Source organism: Lissotriton helveticus, chromosome 11 (genome assembly GCF_964261635.1).
Source record: "Lissotriton helveticus chromosome 11, aLisHel1.1, whole genome shotgun sequence".
NCBI classification, from domain to species: domain Eukaryota; kingdom Metazoa; phylum Chordata; class Amphibia; order Caudata; family Salamandridae; genus Lissotriton; species Lissotriton helveticus.
The window spans coordinates 460,655,054-460,671,746 of NC_136072.1; the positions used below are offsets into that span (position 1 = coordinate 460,655,054).

General features: G+C 46.0%; 1 protein-coding gene across 1 annotated transcript in view; it reads left to right on the forward strand.

Moving 5' to 3' along the window:
- Positions 1–16,693, forward strand: part of GIGYF2 (GRB10 interacting GYF protein 2) — a 1,757,193-nt gene that overhangs the window by 199,072 nt on the left and 1,541,428 nt on the right. The window contains exon 4 of the mRNA XM_078666006.1: positions 15,168–15,263. Coding sequence (XP_078522132.1) covers positions 15,168–15,263 — 96 coding nt within the window. The remainder of the gene's footprint in view (positions 1–15,167; positions 15,264–16,693) is intronic.

The window sequence follows — 16,693 nt, forward strand, 5'->3', positions numbered from 1 at the left end:
CTCCTTTAAAAGTTTTTTCCTAGATGCCAGTACACACTGGTATTCCCTTCTAGCTTCTTTTATCTCTTTCTGATTTTTAACTGCTCTATGAAGGGCGATTTTAAGAGCGGAATGAGCTTTCAAGCAGCAGTAATCAAACCAACCCCTCTTTTGTGGGTGCTTACTTCTTGATTTTCTATGGAGAGCATTGCTAACACACTCTGATATTTTGAAGTAACCCTCCACAATATCTTTCGGAGGGTTACCATTACCAAGATACATATTATTAGCATCTCTACAATTTGAGACAACCGTAGTCAAATACGTCTGGGTCGAGTTTCTTCCATCACAGGACAGAGCCATTTTGTCTGGCCAGGGTAATATCTACCACATGAGGAAAAGTAGTTACAGACCTGCTAACTGCCTTGTGGTTGACCTTAACATTTATGCTCTGTGAAAATGGTCGCTAAGGGAGATGTCATGGGTATGAAACTCCAATAGTCTGGAAGCATGTCTTGCAGATATTAAATAAAATCTATCAGAGAGAACAACCCTCGACCACTAAAGGTCGAATTAAAAGGGATCGATGGACTACAAAGATTATTTGCAAATCCCAGATCTTCTATAAACATTATTTCATTAATCAGATCTCCCTGGGTAGAATGGATAAAATGGGGAACACTTGAAACTATGTCCTGCTCAAGACCACAAACCCTATTAAGTTCAGTCTTTGAGTGTGTGATTTGCTGATTGTGTGTACAGCAAATGCTTAACACTACCCTCTGATAAAGCCTTACTGCTCACCCACACTACCACAAATCGAGAGTAAGGTGCTATCTACTTTTACCTCTGCCTACCTTTGGGGATTCCATTGGACTCTGTGCACACTATACTGCATTGTGGTATAGTATATTCAGAGCCAGCATCCTACACCCTCAGCCTCGTCAGCGGATGCAGCTGTTCTGATTCCTGTTTCTTGCTGGCTTGTAGGCCTTCTACCGGATGCCCTTCACTCTTTTACTTCTAGCTGACTTGTAGCTTCTACGTAACAGTCTTATCTGTGCTGGATCTCTGGGGTGGGATTTTAGTGCATTAACAAGGGCTCGCCTAGCTATTGAGCATAGGGAATTGAACCATCCTCTTTCTTGTGGTCCGTTAGCCGGCTTTGATTGGGTAAGTGCCGCATTTAAGTTCACTAGAAGAGCTTTGACCTGGGTAACTATTAAAGCTGTGGAGGACTTGTCATCCAGACAGGATACAATATCATCCCTTGATTGTGCTGTAATTGCAGGAGCCAAATTACGCTTCACTACCTGCACCCACTTTAACTGGTACCCATTTTTCCTGGTTATCAAAATATTATTTGCTACTACCTGTTGATGGTTATTCTCCTTGCAGGAAATATTTAGGTGGCTAAGTAGGATAACCTGGTCGCTGTAGCATGTGAAGGTGTTTTCTATGTGGGAGACTTTTACAGTTATTGTGGAGGAGACTAAAATGAAGTCAATTGTGAACTCCAAATTAATCCGCCTGAATGTTTTCCCTATATGGCCTGTTAGGTCTCGCCTGTCGATGCGCATGCTCATCGAGCAAGCGAGACTATAGGGGCTCATCCACACTTTATCCAACTTGCAAGGAATCGTGGCGATTCCTTGCAGTGCCCGTGACTTTTAAGCTCAATGCGCATGTGCATTGAGCTTAAAAGCGCGTGCACATCCGCCCGCATTCCTCCGACACCTTTGAAGTGAAGCTTAGCTTCACTTCAAAGGGCCGGCTTCTTCACACCCACATGCCGCTCTGCCCCGCTCCGCCCCCTCCCCTGAGTCATCCTGCCTGCCCTCGACGTTCCCCCCGCCCCCTCCACACAATTGCTACCATAACAGAGTGTCTGGTTATTGCAACCCTCCTTAAAGACCAGCTCTTGGCATTACAGCCTGCAATGTTTCTGCCTATGCACACAGCGTTTTCAACATCCTTACTGTGCTTGGTTTCACAATTTATCACTTGGACATTTCTTTCAGATGATATTCTTAGAGTCAGGTTGAAAGTCTTTCTTCCCTGACCTTATCTGCAGGTCGCCACTTATCGAGCTGCTGCACTGCACGTTCGCTGGTAACACGTGTAATTTACGGCTCCATATAAGCAGCCCTCTCTGAGCCCTCTCGTTCGCGCTTCCAGAACGGAGAGATTCACGCAGAGAATAGGTGAGTGCACCCGTCCCCCGCCCATGCTGTGTTTGTTTAACACTGACATTTAGGTTTCATTTTTAAACGCACTGAATTTCTTCCCTTCGTTTCACATTACAGACACGAAGAGTCAGAGGAGCCGACAGGCCCACTTTCAGTAGCACAGGTATTTAATTGTGCTATGACATGCTCCTGCTGAACTTTCCATGGGTTTCAAGCACCTTCCCCTAATTCGTATCTCACACACTTTTTTCACAGATTATTCTGGATACATTGTGTGACTCCGGCAAATTACGGTACATTAGTTTGTTACCCGCGCATTTTGTCTTCCTTTTTTTTTTTGCCTTTCTTGTCTTGACTTTTACGATTGTCATTAATCAACCATGCTGATTAGGGGTTCTGATTTCATAGATTATTCTGTTTGTGGCAGTTAAACCCGACTCAACCTGCTTATCATGATTGTAATACATCTTATTATTTATTAAAGGCCATGCTCTGTCTACCTTCCTCATATTCTTAGAGTCAGGTTGAAAGTCTTTCTTCCCTGACCTTATCTGCAGGTCGCCACTTATCGAGCTGCTGCACTGCACGTTCGCTGGTAACACGTGTAATTTACGGCTCCATATAAGCAGCCCTCTCTGAGCCCTCTCGTTCGCGCTTCCAGAACGGAGAGATTCACGCAGAGAATAGGTGAGTGCACCCGTCCCCCGCCCATGCTGTGTTTGTTTAACACTGACATTTAGGTTTCATTTTTAAACGCACTGAATTTCTTCCTTTCGTTTCACATTACAGACACGAAGAGTCAGAGGAGCCGACAGGCCCACTTTCAGTATCACAGGTATTTAATTGTGCTATGACATGCTCCTGCTGGTGCTGAACTTTCCATGGGTTTCAAGCACCTTCCCCTAATTCGTATCTCACACACTTTTTTCACAGATTATTCTGGATACATTGTGTGACTCCGGCAAATTACGGTACATTAGTTTGTTACCCGCGCATTTTGTCTTCCTTTTTTTTTGCCTTTCTTGTCTTGACTTTTACGATTGTCATTAATCAACCATGCTGATTAGGGGTTCTGATTTCATAGATTATTCTGTTTGTGGCAGTTAAACCCGACTCAACCTGCTTATCATGATTGTAATACATCTTATTATTTATTAAAGGCCATGCTCTGTCTACCTTCCTCATATCCAGTATAAGATCCTTTTGTGGTTGTTTTTTCTCTGAAATCCTTCGAACCAAGTCTGAATTTGCCTCTTAATACTCTTTTCAGTGCCATGGTTGCACTCACAACATAGGAGCCTACCAGCCCTTCCAACCCTGTAGCCCCTGTGCAGAGGCTTTTTGGTAAAAGTGGCATATGAATCCCTGTTTTTTAATACTTGAACTTTATTGTACACAATCATGTTTATAAGGTCTCCTTATGTCCTTCCCTAGATCACGCCCTTTCCTATCCCCACCTTTCTGTCCTGATGAAGACCCAGCCGTAAGGGATACACCTGCCTACAGTTTCATAGGGGTCGAAACATCGACTTTCTATCACCTAGCCAGCACAAACAACAGATATTACATACTTGGTTACTGTTGATAGCATGGCTATATACTTTTTTTGTTAAATTGTGATTAATCGGCTAGATGTAAATGAGCCACACGTATTGTAAGTTATTTACTGTTGCTGATTGACACTGTATCTCTCAATCACTTTCCCTATCCTCACTATATCACCAATACCCACCATCCCCCCTTCTTACCACATTCACCATGTTCCTGATTAGGGACATTGTAACATGCAATAATATGTATATATCCTCACTAAGAAACCGATGCCCAGTGTGAAATAAACACTGTGTGCAACAAATATCTTGTGTCTTATGCTTTGTTCTGACCCTCAACCCCTCCCCCTCGACCCCTCCCCCTCGACCCCTCCCCCTCGACCCCTCCCCCTCGACCCCTCCCCCTCGACCCCTCCCCCTCGACCCCTCCCCCTCGACCCCTCCCCCTCGACCCCTCCCCCTCGACCCCTCCCCCTCGACCCCTCCCCCTCGACCCCTCCCCCTCGACCCCTCCCCCTCAACCACCCTCAACCACCCTCACTCACCCTCACTCACCCTCACTCACCCTCACTCACCCTCACTCACCCTCACTCACCCTCACTCACCCTCACTCACCCTCACTCACCCTCACTCACCCTCACTCACCCTCACTCACCCTCACTCACCCTCACTCACCCTCACTCACCCTCACTCACCCTCACTCACCCTCACTCACCCTCACTCACTCACCCTCACTCACTCACCCTCACTCACTCACTCTCACTCACTCACCCTCACTCACCCTCACTCACTCACCCTCACTCACCCTCACTCACTCACCCTCACTCACCCTCACTCACCCTCACTCACCCTCACTCACCCTCACTCACCCTCACTCACCCTCACTCACCCTCACTCACCCTCACTCACCCTCACTCACCCTCACTCACCCTCACTCACCCTCACTCACCCTCACTCACCCTCACTCACCCTCACTCACCCTCAACCCCTCACCCTCACACAGTGCAATAGGTCTCGGAGCATTTGAGTTAGAGCTTTTAGAATTGTTTATGGCTTTTTTTATTTGTAATTCTTTAGCATTGGCTACAGGAAACAAAAATGCTAAAGATTTACAAAAAAAACCCATAAACAATTCTAAAAGCACTAACTCTAATGCTGCGAGACCTATTGCATTTCCAATGCTTGTTTTTGTATTGCTAATTATTCCCTTGTACATAGGAGTCTGTTAAGTCTCTCTCCGTAATCGTTATGGGTGAAATGGGGAAGAGGGTTACCCTGGTAGTCTTCCAACCCTCACACCATGACCTCATTATACTAACAAAGGTGGGTGTTAAAATTCCCCACCCAGATAATATTTGGAACGCCCATTTTTAAGTAAGAGAATTTATTTTATTTAGCTCACTGTTGAAGTCTTCTACCACTATCTTCATGTTTCCTCCGAGATAATTATTATAAAAATTAATTAAAAGCCAGGGTCCTTCATTTATAATCTCCAATAGAAGAAGGTGGAAGTGATACTTCAGGGAGCCGACCATCCTTATTTGTATAGGGAAGGTATTGGAAATTAAAGTTAATAGTCTCCCCTTTGCTCTACCTGACGCTGAGTGCACTGCAGCTCTATGGAAGGAGCAGTACCCTGAAACAAAAACTGGCTCTGTGGCCCATATTTCCTGAAAGCAAATGATTTCCAGGGAATGCCAAAGATGGTGCCACTCAGCGTTGCCTAGCTTAGAAGAGATTCCTGACACATTCCAGGTTGCTAAACTGATCTTACTTTTGTCGCCTATACTCCGAGAAAAGGGGGATTGAAGGACTACCCTGTATTACCGGGACTAGGCTGTCTGGTGCAATTACACTCCCAATAGGTGGGGGGGTCGCTGAGGTTAGTCAATCACATGATTTCAAGTCTGAGAGAGCAGCAAATCTATTATACAGGCCTGCCCCTAGAATGTTTCTGGGGCCCTTCCATGTCTCAATATCTAATCTGGCCTTGACTTCGTCCTCTGCCCGTGCCGATCTTTGGGCCCTGCCTATAAAAATGGTTCAGTGATAGCGGTATAATCTGGGTACTCCTAAGGGGTGTTCTGTGGCGGTTACTTAGAAGTAGATTAATTACCCACATGAGCGTTGTTAAAGTTTATAACCACAGTCTCCGGTAATAGTTTTGGTAGAGCTACCCAGCCAAACCACTCTTCTGGCCATAATGAATGTATTCGACAGCGAGTAGTTCCTTGTTCCAGGGGCCAGTAGGTGGTATGAGAGCCAATGCAAACATTTATCCACTAACTGCGTGGTCAGTTCAAGCTGCTTTTCCCGCAGTGGAGGAACATTAGCCAGGACCAGTACTAGAGGGGAGGCTGCTGATCGAAGATGGAGGACTTGTTGTGAATGGTTTTCTGCGACTGCCCCAAGTGTTTCTAGTCTTCCATGTATCTGTAGGTCAGTCCTTTTGTCCCCCAAAACTGTGGATCACTGGTGAGCTAAACCTGTTGTGCCCAGTGCTGGTAAAGTAAAATCCTCCTTATGGGCACTGCGGCAGAGTGTATTAAAGTACATGAGGTACGTGGGACTTGAGGTTGAGGTTTGTCCACAGATGAACATGCAGGCTCCGTACGCCGGGGGCTCAGGGGGGGCAGAGTAACAAAGCGTTCTGGGCTTTGAGACCAGCTAGTTGCACTCCAATCTGTTAGGATGGTCCAGCATGGAGGACATACATTTTGCTTACTCCCACCCATAGCACATCATCCAGTACAATAGATCGAAATAAGTTACTTGCAGTAGGTGGTATTGCAGGGCTCACTGTGACCATTTTGGAAATTCCGCCCTTAGGTTTGTGGACTCTAGTTGGTTTGCTTGGCATGGGCTTAGGAATTACTCCACCCCTACGTCGCTTGGCTGGAGGGTCGTTGGAAGGGTCAGTATGAGGGGAATGCACAAGGCCCCTCTAGTTGAAGCGGGTAGGGATGGTGCAACTGGCGAGAAATCCGGCTGAGTATATGGGGGGTCAAAGGATGTAGACAGATGTAATGACTGGGTATGAGAGCCCACTTCTAGGACTCTCCCTGTAGGCGATCTCACTGGGAGGGGAAGAGGTTCCAAAGATGAGCACCGCTCATTTAGTTCAGTGTGAGAAGTTGGCCTGATGTATGATGTCTCCAATTCTGGGGGCACCTTGTATCAGTCCAAACAATCCCTTATGGTGGTGGTTGTAAGTCAACCTTATAGACAAGCTATCCTAGTGGTAGCATGGACTAAGCAGCCTAAAGGCTTAACTCAAGAGGGCATGTGAAGCCAGCTGTTTTACCATATGCAATCCTGTAATATCAAATGAAAGGACACCACACAAGTTATATATTATAAAAATATATGTATTTATTACTAGAATAATCCCCTGTACTCTTTATGAGTATAGAAGCACAAGCGTTTAAACAAAAGCACAGTTTAACATATGAAAGTTGCACGTTTATGGATGAGGCCGGTGGCAACTCAAACCATATATCAAAAAAGTGGTATAAGTATCACTTTACGAACAGTGGTAAGGCCTGGGGCCTTGGGCATCGCTGGGACTACACTGGACTAACAGCAGTTAGGACGGGAGTAGCCCGCGGGACTCTGGTGCAGCGCTAAAAGCACACGCATGCACCAATGCAAAGTCAATGGTGCGTAAAAGTTATCGAGTTACAGTTTTAAGAGTCTTCCGACTGGAATAGAATTACCACACTTTAAACTTAGACACTAGAGGTGTAAACCACTACAGGAGCACCGGTGTTAGATCGTTACCTCACCCACAGGAAGTGGGTGCATAGGTGCCAAAGTATGTCGGGTTTCGTCGTGTAGATCTATGGAGCCTGGAGATGAAGATGCTGCAGGCGGCCAGGAGAGAAGAGTCCGGTTGGATCCAAGGGTGGATCGAAGATGTAGAGTACCTGAAAGCCGAGGGGACAGAGTCTGGGTCACTAGCCAGTGACCAGGATTGAACCAGGAAGGAACCAGGCGATGTCGGGCGCAATCAGGTGCTTGTCGCGAAGCTTGTCTCCGCTGCCACGTGGACTCTGGGGTACCGAGGATGACCTGGAGTGAATCACGAGCTGTCCCACGAAGGCTCTTGCTGTCGGCGGTGTCCGCTTCCGGATTGGAGTTAACAAGCCTTGGCAAGGGCAACCCACGCAGGATTGGGAGATCGCTTCTTGATCGGACCAGTAAGGTCAGATCGGTTGCTTCTTTCAGGGGAGCGAGGGCCAGTCTGGAGCAACCAGACTAGCAGAGCAAATTCAGAGGTTCGTCGGTACTGGGGCCACTAGCCAACGGCCAAGCGACCGGACCAGCGCGTCGAGCAGAAAAATGCAAAAGGGCCCCACGCAGCACTCGGTGAGTGTGGAGGGAAGTTCTACGGTGCAAAAGCTGCTCGGGGCTGGGGCTTCTCAAACCCCAATGCACAGCTTCGAGGGAGCCTCGGGAGCTGCATGGTCAACACTTTGTAGTTTTTCCAAGATGGCCGGCTCCACGCTTCACGTCGCCTCCACGGGTCTCAGATTCGCTGGGACTGTGGATCGGGCTGCTGGAAGTCAGGGAAGCTGGGTCTTGTCGATCTCTGTCGCTCGAGTTCCGGCAGGAACTGCAACAAAGCAAACCGTTGGGCGCTGGATGGTGCCTGTTTGCACAGGGTGGTCACTCCTTGACCACAAGGGAGATTCTTCAGTCTTCCACGTCGAGTGGGATGTCGAAGGGTCCAGAGTTATGTTTCAAAGTTTCACTCAGGATAATCTGAGGTGCATTGGCACAGCTCCTACCTTTATTCCAAATCAAGGGGCTGGATTACCTGCTAGGTCCCTCCTATGGGTGGGACCCAGGAAGGGGGTGGTTACACCCCTTTCTCTTTGTCCAGTTTCGCACCAGAGCTGGGGCTGGAGTGCCCCAGAACCGGTTAGACTGGATTTTGCATAGGACACCTTGTGTGCCCCAGGCAGTGTCTAGTTTCTTTCAACCCTCCCTGCTCCAATCCACTATCTCCTGTCTGGGGTGGTGTAGCACCTCCATGTGACAGGAAACTCTTTGTCCAGGCCTCCCCTGCCAGGTTTCGGTCAGCAGCAGGAGGTCAGACTTGTGTCTGGGCAGCAGCATCCATTTTGTGATGCTGAGGCTCTGGTTAGGATTAACCGCGTTTTAAGTAAAGTAACATGTGCTCTCCCTCTAGAAGGGTGGAATGCTACCCCCGTCGCCAGAACTGGCGAGGGGGTAGTATTCCAAAGTGTATGACACCTTACACGACATGTTTTGATAAAGCCAAACCAAAGTTAGCAATAACCGTGAGGATTATAATGCATTTAAGAGTATATGGTATGGCAATACCCTGGAACAGCAGTAAGGAAATGGTTCCGAACTCTGCAGACAGGCTTAGCTCATGCTAGAGCACCATCTCACATAAAACCAAGCACTCTGCCTCCAGGATTGTTAAGGCCTACCATAGGAGTGACTTATAGGTGCATATGTGTCCAGATATAGGTTTAAAACCAAAGTGGGGAGCGCTAAGATTAACGCTCCACTCCCAGTAGCACTGCGTAATAGGATACTTCATCCAAACGATAGTTCTCATTTCACATTTCACATTGTTCACCCATATTTGTCAGCGATATAATATCAAAATCTTCATCTCTTCTCCACATCCATAACATTAAGTATTTTGGTAACTTTCTCATATTTAAGCGTGCCCATCCGGACTTCATCAAAAATATGATCCAAAAGACAACAAATAGTTCAGAGCATCATTCCTTTAATTCATACCCAATGCATTTCGGGCTATCGAGTCAGCCCTTGGTCAGGGGTCTGTGAAAGATACAGTTACAAGAAAATTCATCACTACCAAGGTCATTACATAATTTGTGTAACATTTTCAAATTTACAACGTGAGTGACTTAATTAACAAATCCATTGCGATAACTACACCGTCTAAATAATTCTATTCCCTCCCAATTATTCTGTGAAATTCAAAAATAATTTTCAACATGTATTTCGTCCTGAAAGAACTTGCTATAAAAACCCTCTGTTTTCTACCCTTCATTCCACCTTCGTAATTACACAACTCACCCATTATTTTAATCAAAGCATTCGAGAATTAGAGCCCTTTTTAGGTTTCGCCTCGTCGAAAGCTGCGCACCGCGCAGCTTTTCGGCGCAGGCGAAATCTAATGTTTACAGTATGTGGCTTGGGCATCCGCCCTCTGTTCCATTGGCTAGCTCCATAAATGGAGGCTAGCCATTGGAACAGAGATCTGTCCGTCAATTGCGGAGCAGATTCGGGGGCGTTCCGGCCATTTTTACTCATCCTGCCCCTTTGACAACGTCATTGCGGTGGTGGGCGGTTCCTATATTTTTTTTGGGGGGGAAGGTTTGTTTTGCTCACGCCGCCGGAAGAAGTCCAGGTGAGTGCTTTTTCTTGCCGTTTGCTGTTCCCGCCCCCCCTCCCGCTGTCTGTGCCTTTCCCGCCCCCCTCCCGCTGTCCGTGCCTTTCCCGCCCTCCCTCCCCCCACCCCCCCTCCCGCTGTCCGTGCCTTTCCTGCCCCCCCTCCCGCTGTCCGTGCCTTTCCTTGTTAATGCCTGCTTTTAATGTTTGATTTCATCACTTATTGAACATTCGGTAATTTGCCCCTATTTTCTGTCCATAATCATATATTGGAACAGATTACCCCACACAGGAATTTCACCAAGCACTTGTTGCAATGTAACAATGAAGTTACGGTAATCAGGAAGTACTGCCACTATTCGTTTTGTTTCAGATACGCTCTAGTCTTCCTTGCACAAAACCCTGAGGCACGGGAGAGAAGTCGGGTTCATTTAATTATGAGTTGCAGCTGTCCGAAGGAATGGTATTTAAACTGCTACGGCTGCTCATTTGCCTCAAGCTGCAGGCACAGATGGAAGTATTTTAAATGAGTAGGCGGGGACCTTCAAGTCATAAGTTTGTTGTTGCGGTATGTAAGGTGGAGACTTTAATTCGCAAGAGGACCCTGCTAAATGCTTTCCTCTTTTTCCTTTCGCAGTCCAGTGTGTGCCAACAGGCCCACCTCTCCGTGTACCTATGGAACACTATTAAGTGCCTTAGTATGTATGTACCCACTATGTGTGTTTTGGTGTGCTGTCCAGAGTGCATGACACTTAGTTTAGCTCTGTATGAGCCCTAGATACGCCCACGTTTGCATTTGTTTGTTCCCACAGGGACGAACTTTTAATGTTTTATTTTTCTTTATTTCGCCTCACAATTTTACATTACAAACATGATACGGGTACGTTATACTGCTGCCCCGTTCCGCATCAGAACAGAAACAGAACCGAACAGAAACATGCCACCAGGGGCTAACCCTGGTGGGTGAGTTATTTTAAGCAAAAGGATTCTTTTCCCCTTGGGTCGATGGGAGGGTTGATGGATTGATCTAATCAAGTTGGTACTCTAGTATGTTCATAGTTGTTTTCTCACCAGATTAAGCCAGTTTAGTAATTTGGATGAATACAGAGTTGCTGTGCCTGAACAAAATAGATTCCTGATCATTTGCATTGTGCTCAGCATACTTTAAAAAAAGGAATAATAGTATGTCTAGGGAGCTTTCTGTTTGTAGATGCATGCAGAGCAGTCCAGTCCACATCAATTCAAGTGTTTACACTGTGGGTATTAAAGCTAGAAACACTGAAGCAAATCAAACTGAAAGATACTTTACTTGTTTCTCTGCTACTTTGCAGCACCATCGCTTTCCAGCTTATGCATGCAAAATGTGATCCATACTTTGCGAAATGAAAACATTACTTCCCTATAACACTATGGTTGCAGCTTTGAGTGTTTTAAGTTGAAGTACAAATTCCTCGCCAGCCCAACGTCATGAAAGTAGCATTTTGAAATTAAAATTCACACCATCGTAAATATTCAGTACATGTACTCGGACAAGTGCAGACAAGTTCAGATTACAGGAGAGAAATGCTTATCTAAAACGTAGCTTGTGTGCCTGTGCCCTGTGGTTTATAGAGACTTGCTCAAAGGTCATACCACTGCACGACGTTCACTCTTGCCTTTTTTTAAGCTTTCTGAAGCTATTGGCATTGTAAATGACAATGCCATTTATTTATTTATTTTCAAAACAATCACATAAATAAAAATTTTGTCATTTACAATGCCAATAGCTCAAACTTTTCAAAAGGCGAAACCATTGCATTGTAAATGCTTGTTTATATCTGTGAGAAAAGTAAATATTAGAAAAAGGGCTCTAATTCTCGAATGCTTTGATTAAAATAATGGATGAGTTGTGTAATTACGAAGGTGGAATGAAGGGTAGAAAACAGAGGGTTTTTATAGTAAGTTCTTTCAGGACGAAATACATGTTGAAAATTATTTTTGAATTTCACAGAATAATTGGGAGGGAATAGAATTATTTAGACGGTGTATTTCTTGCAATGGATTTGTTAATTAAGTCACTCGCGTTGTAAATTTGAAAATGTTACACGAATTATGTAATGACCTTGGTAGTGATGAATTTTCTTGTAACTGTATCTTTCACAGACCCCTGATGAAGGGCTGACTCGATAGCCCGAAATGAATTGGGTATGAATTAAAGGAATGCTGCTCTGAACTATTTGTTGTCTTTTGGATCATATTTTTGATGAAGTCCAGATGGGCACGCTTAAATATGAGAAAGTTACCAAAATACTTAATGTTATGGATGTGGAGTAGAGATGAAGATTTTGATATTATATCGCTGACAAATATGGGTGAACAATGTGAAACGTGAAATGAGAACTATCGCTTGGATGAAGTATCCTATTAGGCAGTGCTACTGGGAGTGGAGCGTTAATCTTAGCGCTCCCCACTTTGGTTGTTTAGACGGTGCACCGAGGGCAAGCGCTTTGTCGGTTTTGCAACCAAGCTATGGAAGATTAACTGAATAGAGTAATTGTGAAAAATTGGTGTGCACACCACCCCTCTTATGATACAGATATAGGTTTAGACATAGGTATACTATATCTAAGCAAGGGGTGAGTACACCACCTTGCCCCAGCTGTGTGAACAGCCAGTTGTGTCGATTTGAATGGCCAGCCCAGGGGTGGCAAAAGATATGCTGCAGCCCCTGGTAGGCCTTGAATGCACCTATGCCCTGGGCACCTATAGTGCACTGTACAGGGGCTGATAAGGTGTCCAGTACCAAATTGGTGATGTACCTATAGTACATGGATATGAATTTAGAGAGAGAACAGCAGGCTGTGGGTCTGATTAGGAGGCCCACAGCTACATTAAGTCGAAAACCAGTGAAGCAAAAATTGGGGTGACCATAGGAAAGCAGACCCTACTCTCCTACATTCAGTCTCATGGGTGAGAATGCTCGCCGCTCTGGATACAAATGAGTCTAGCGTTGCTACCGTCCCTCTGCCCATTTTCTCTATATGGCCTTTCCTCTTCACCATCTTGTCAAACAAAGATAAAATAACAATACCTTGAGTCAGTTGCTCGAAGTTAGCGGGGGCCCAGTTCAGCCTCCTCCAGGTTCCGACGGGCGTGGACAGGCCCGCCCTTCACCTGGGCGCGTCCCCACGTGCGTCCCGTGCCACTTGCTTACATCGGTGTTTTGAGGAGTTGAAGTGTTTCGGGAGAGGAGTTGGCCTAACTGCTGGGGCGGTCGGCCTCAAATCTGGAGAACTGGGTTTGAGTCTCGGCAACAACGATGAACATCCTATGATTCTGGGTCAAATCACTTAATCTCCCCGTGGCTAACAAAAATGAATGTGTCCTAATGTAACACAACTGGTGCTATGTAAAGTACTCTGAAACCCGATACCTTCGGGTCAAATTTGTGCTATATAAAACTCATTGGAAAAAAATATAAATAATCCTCGATTAGTGGCTACACCGAGCCGTGGGTCAGCGTCTGTGTTTTGGGCGCCTCCAGGCGCAGGGCAAGGCGGGATATGTAGTTCCCCCGCTGCTTCTCCCAACAATCCGGTGAGTGCCGAGCAGGAATCCTCTATACGCGGCTACACTGTGCCGCAGGCCGGCGTCCGTGTTTTAGGTGCCTCCAGGCGCAGGGGAGAGCGGGAAATGTAGTTCCCCCGCGGTGTCTCCCAACAATCCGGTGAGTGCCCAGCAGGAATCCTCGATACGTAGCTATTCTAGTCAGACTAATCAAAAATAGTATCACATTTAGCAAAAAGTTGGGGTAACCATAAGAAGCAGATCCTACTTTCCTACAGGCGTTAATGTCTCTTTTGAGGCTTTCTCGTAGTTCGATGTATTGGAACATAGATATGCTGTAAACACTACCTTTATTGGCTCATAGTGGAAGGTGATTGGGGTAGAAATGTGTCTTAGAAGAGGTGTTTTCGTTTTCCTTCTGGAGAGAGGTTTTGCTTATGTTCTCCAATGTGGTATATCTTTTATCATATATAAACAAAATTAATCCACTCGGATGGCGGATGGGTTTCCCTACTATGGTTGGGAGCACCCAGTGTTGGTAAAATACCCCTCACACACCAAAAGGACCCTTGGTGTCATGCTTCATCATTGGGGTCTTCGCACCCCTCTACGGGATGCGGCATGCTGCGACCTACGACTACGCTGGAGCACTTACTCAATGACTATGTGCAGTGTGTGTAAGGGTTTTTGTTTTATGTGCGTGAGTGGTGAGTGAGGTTATCGACGAGTGATGTTTAAAAAGTGCCTGGCTCGTGGGGTAGCGCAAAAGAATTTTAATGGGCCCCGGGGCCGGCGCTGTTAAAAGGGGTGAAAAACTGAGGTATTAGATGCAGGGCAATGTGCATCACCTCCTGTGTGTGTGTCAACATGTTTCGGAGTATGGACCTCCTTCTTCAGGACGGGGTACACAAATCCCCACCTTACTCACGTTTCTCTACTTTAAAAATTGTGTTATTTACAAAAGTGAGATATGGTGCAGGTTATACAATGTACCTACAAAGGTGACATCACTCGTCGATAACCTCACCACTCATGCACATAAAACAAAAACCCTCACACACACTGCACATAGTCATTGAGTAAGTGCTCCCGCGTAGTCGTAGGTCGCAGCACGCCGCATCCCGTAGAGGGGTTCGAAGACCCCAATGATGAAGCATGACACCAAGGGTCCTTTTGGTGTGTGAGGGGTATTTTACCAACACTGGGTGCTCCCAACCATAGTAGGGAAACCCATCCGCCATACGAGTGGATTCATTTTGTTTATATATACTTGTTAGGGAGAACGAATCCACCAAACTCTCTCTCCCCTTCTTGTTATCTTCGTATATCTTTTATCACCTTACAGTTACATAATGTACTTCTGAGACACGAGTGCATGTTTTTCCAGTGTGTTTCTCGTGGCACTGTAGTTGTGTTTTTTGATTCATAGTATGGGGTAAACTTTATTCTCTCTAGTTTGGAGATGGATGAATTATTCTTTTTATATATTTTTCTTACTTTGCAGATTCCTTCAGACCTCATGGATAAGGAGTTTCTACCTATTCTACAGGAGGAGCCCCTGCTACCACTTGCACTGGTGCCTTTTACAGAGGAAGAACAAGTAGGTTTCTGTTGCTGAAATAGTGTTTGTTGTTTATTTTTGGCATGCTATTACTTTGGGTTTCGTTTGAAATCTGGATTACCTTAGTTTAATGTATGGCTGACAGCTGTGGACACTTTAAAATAAGTCTGTGAGATGTTTGAAAGATTATCAATTGCACTGGCAAACCAGGGGCATGGAATACTTCACTGTGATCTTTCTGATCTCTTTGCACATCTTCCATTTTCCACCATTACAGCAGGGAATGAGTCCAGGGATGTTTTTTTTCTAGTTTTTTGTGGCTTGCTGTTAGAAATGGGATCCCTGGCTGGCCAGGGCCTGCGCCAAAGTCAGTCCGAGACCACCACTTCCACGTCAGGGCAAGGGAGTTACACGCCAAGATAACCCCTGCTCACCCCCTTGGTAACGTAGCACGAGTAGTAAGGCTAAACTCTGAGGCGATGTAAGTTAAGTGTTTGCGCACGCACCCCAGCAACAATACCCAAGGCCCACCATAAAGGAAATTCCACACAAGGTTATATAAAAATAGCCTTTGTATTACACCAAAACACATTAGATAAAAACACACACTTTACAATGTGCCAACAGGCACGGGCAGAATTTACAGGGGATATGTACAAGACAGGGCCACCTGGACCACTGTCCGGAATCGTCACTTTTAGAACTTAGCACTTTTAGAACATAGCACATAGAATGTAAATCACTTTAGTACACAACCAGTAACTACTGGTAACCAGGTAAGTACCACCTACGCAACCCTAACCACCTTGGGAGAATATTGCGCAGGGAACCAGGACCTCACTAGCACCACCTGCACTAGGAGAAAAACCACCTAAGTATCACAATACCTGTAGGGGTATAAGCACATAACACATGATGCATAACATACATTCAGAGGTGCAAGGAACAAGGCACATGTCGCATTAACAACACATTCAGAGGGGCAGGGAAGGAAAACACATGATGCCTAAAAACATTCGGAGGTGTATCAAAGAACACAATTGCGCCAAACTCACATAAGTCACCACCTGTGACTGTCCCTAGGCCAACTGGCCTTGTTGGGTCTAGGACGCCCTGTGTCCCAGTGTCAGGGGCCTAAACGTGGCAGCTGCCCACGAAGTGCTGGGCAGCTGTAAATATAATGATGAGGCCAACGTGGGAGCCTCGCAGGGCTCTAGAACACTGATTGCCACCTAGAGCCTCTCTGGGCTCTAAACACAAAGGTCCGCTGCCCAGGCGTTGGAGTCCCCCCTCTGGGGACTCGGGAGAAATGTGCCCGGGATGTTTTGAGGAGCCTTGTGGGCTCTGAAACTGCTAAATGCCCCCTAGAGCCCTCGTGGCTCTAAACAACTGTGGGGCCATGGAGCCGATCAGGGCTCGAACTACAAATGCCCCTTGAGCCTCGCAGGCTCTGAAGAAAAATGCGGCGT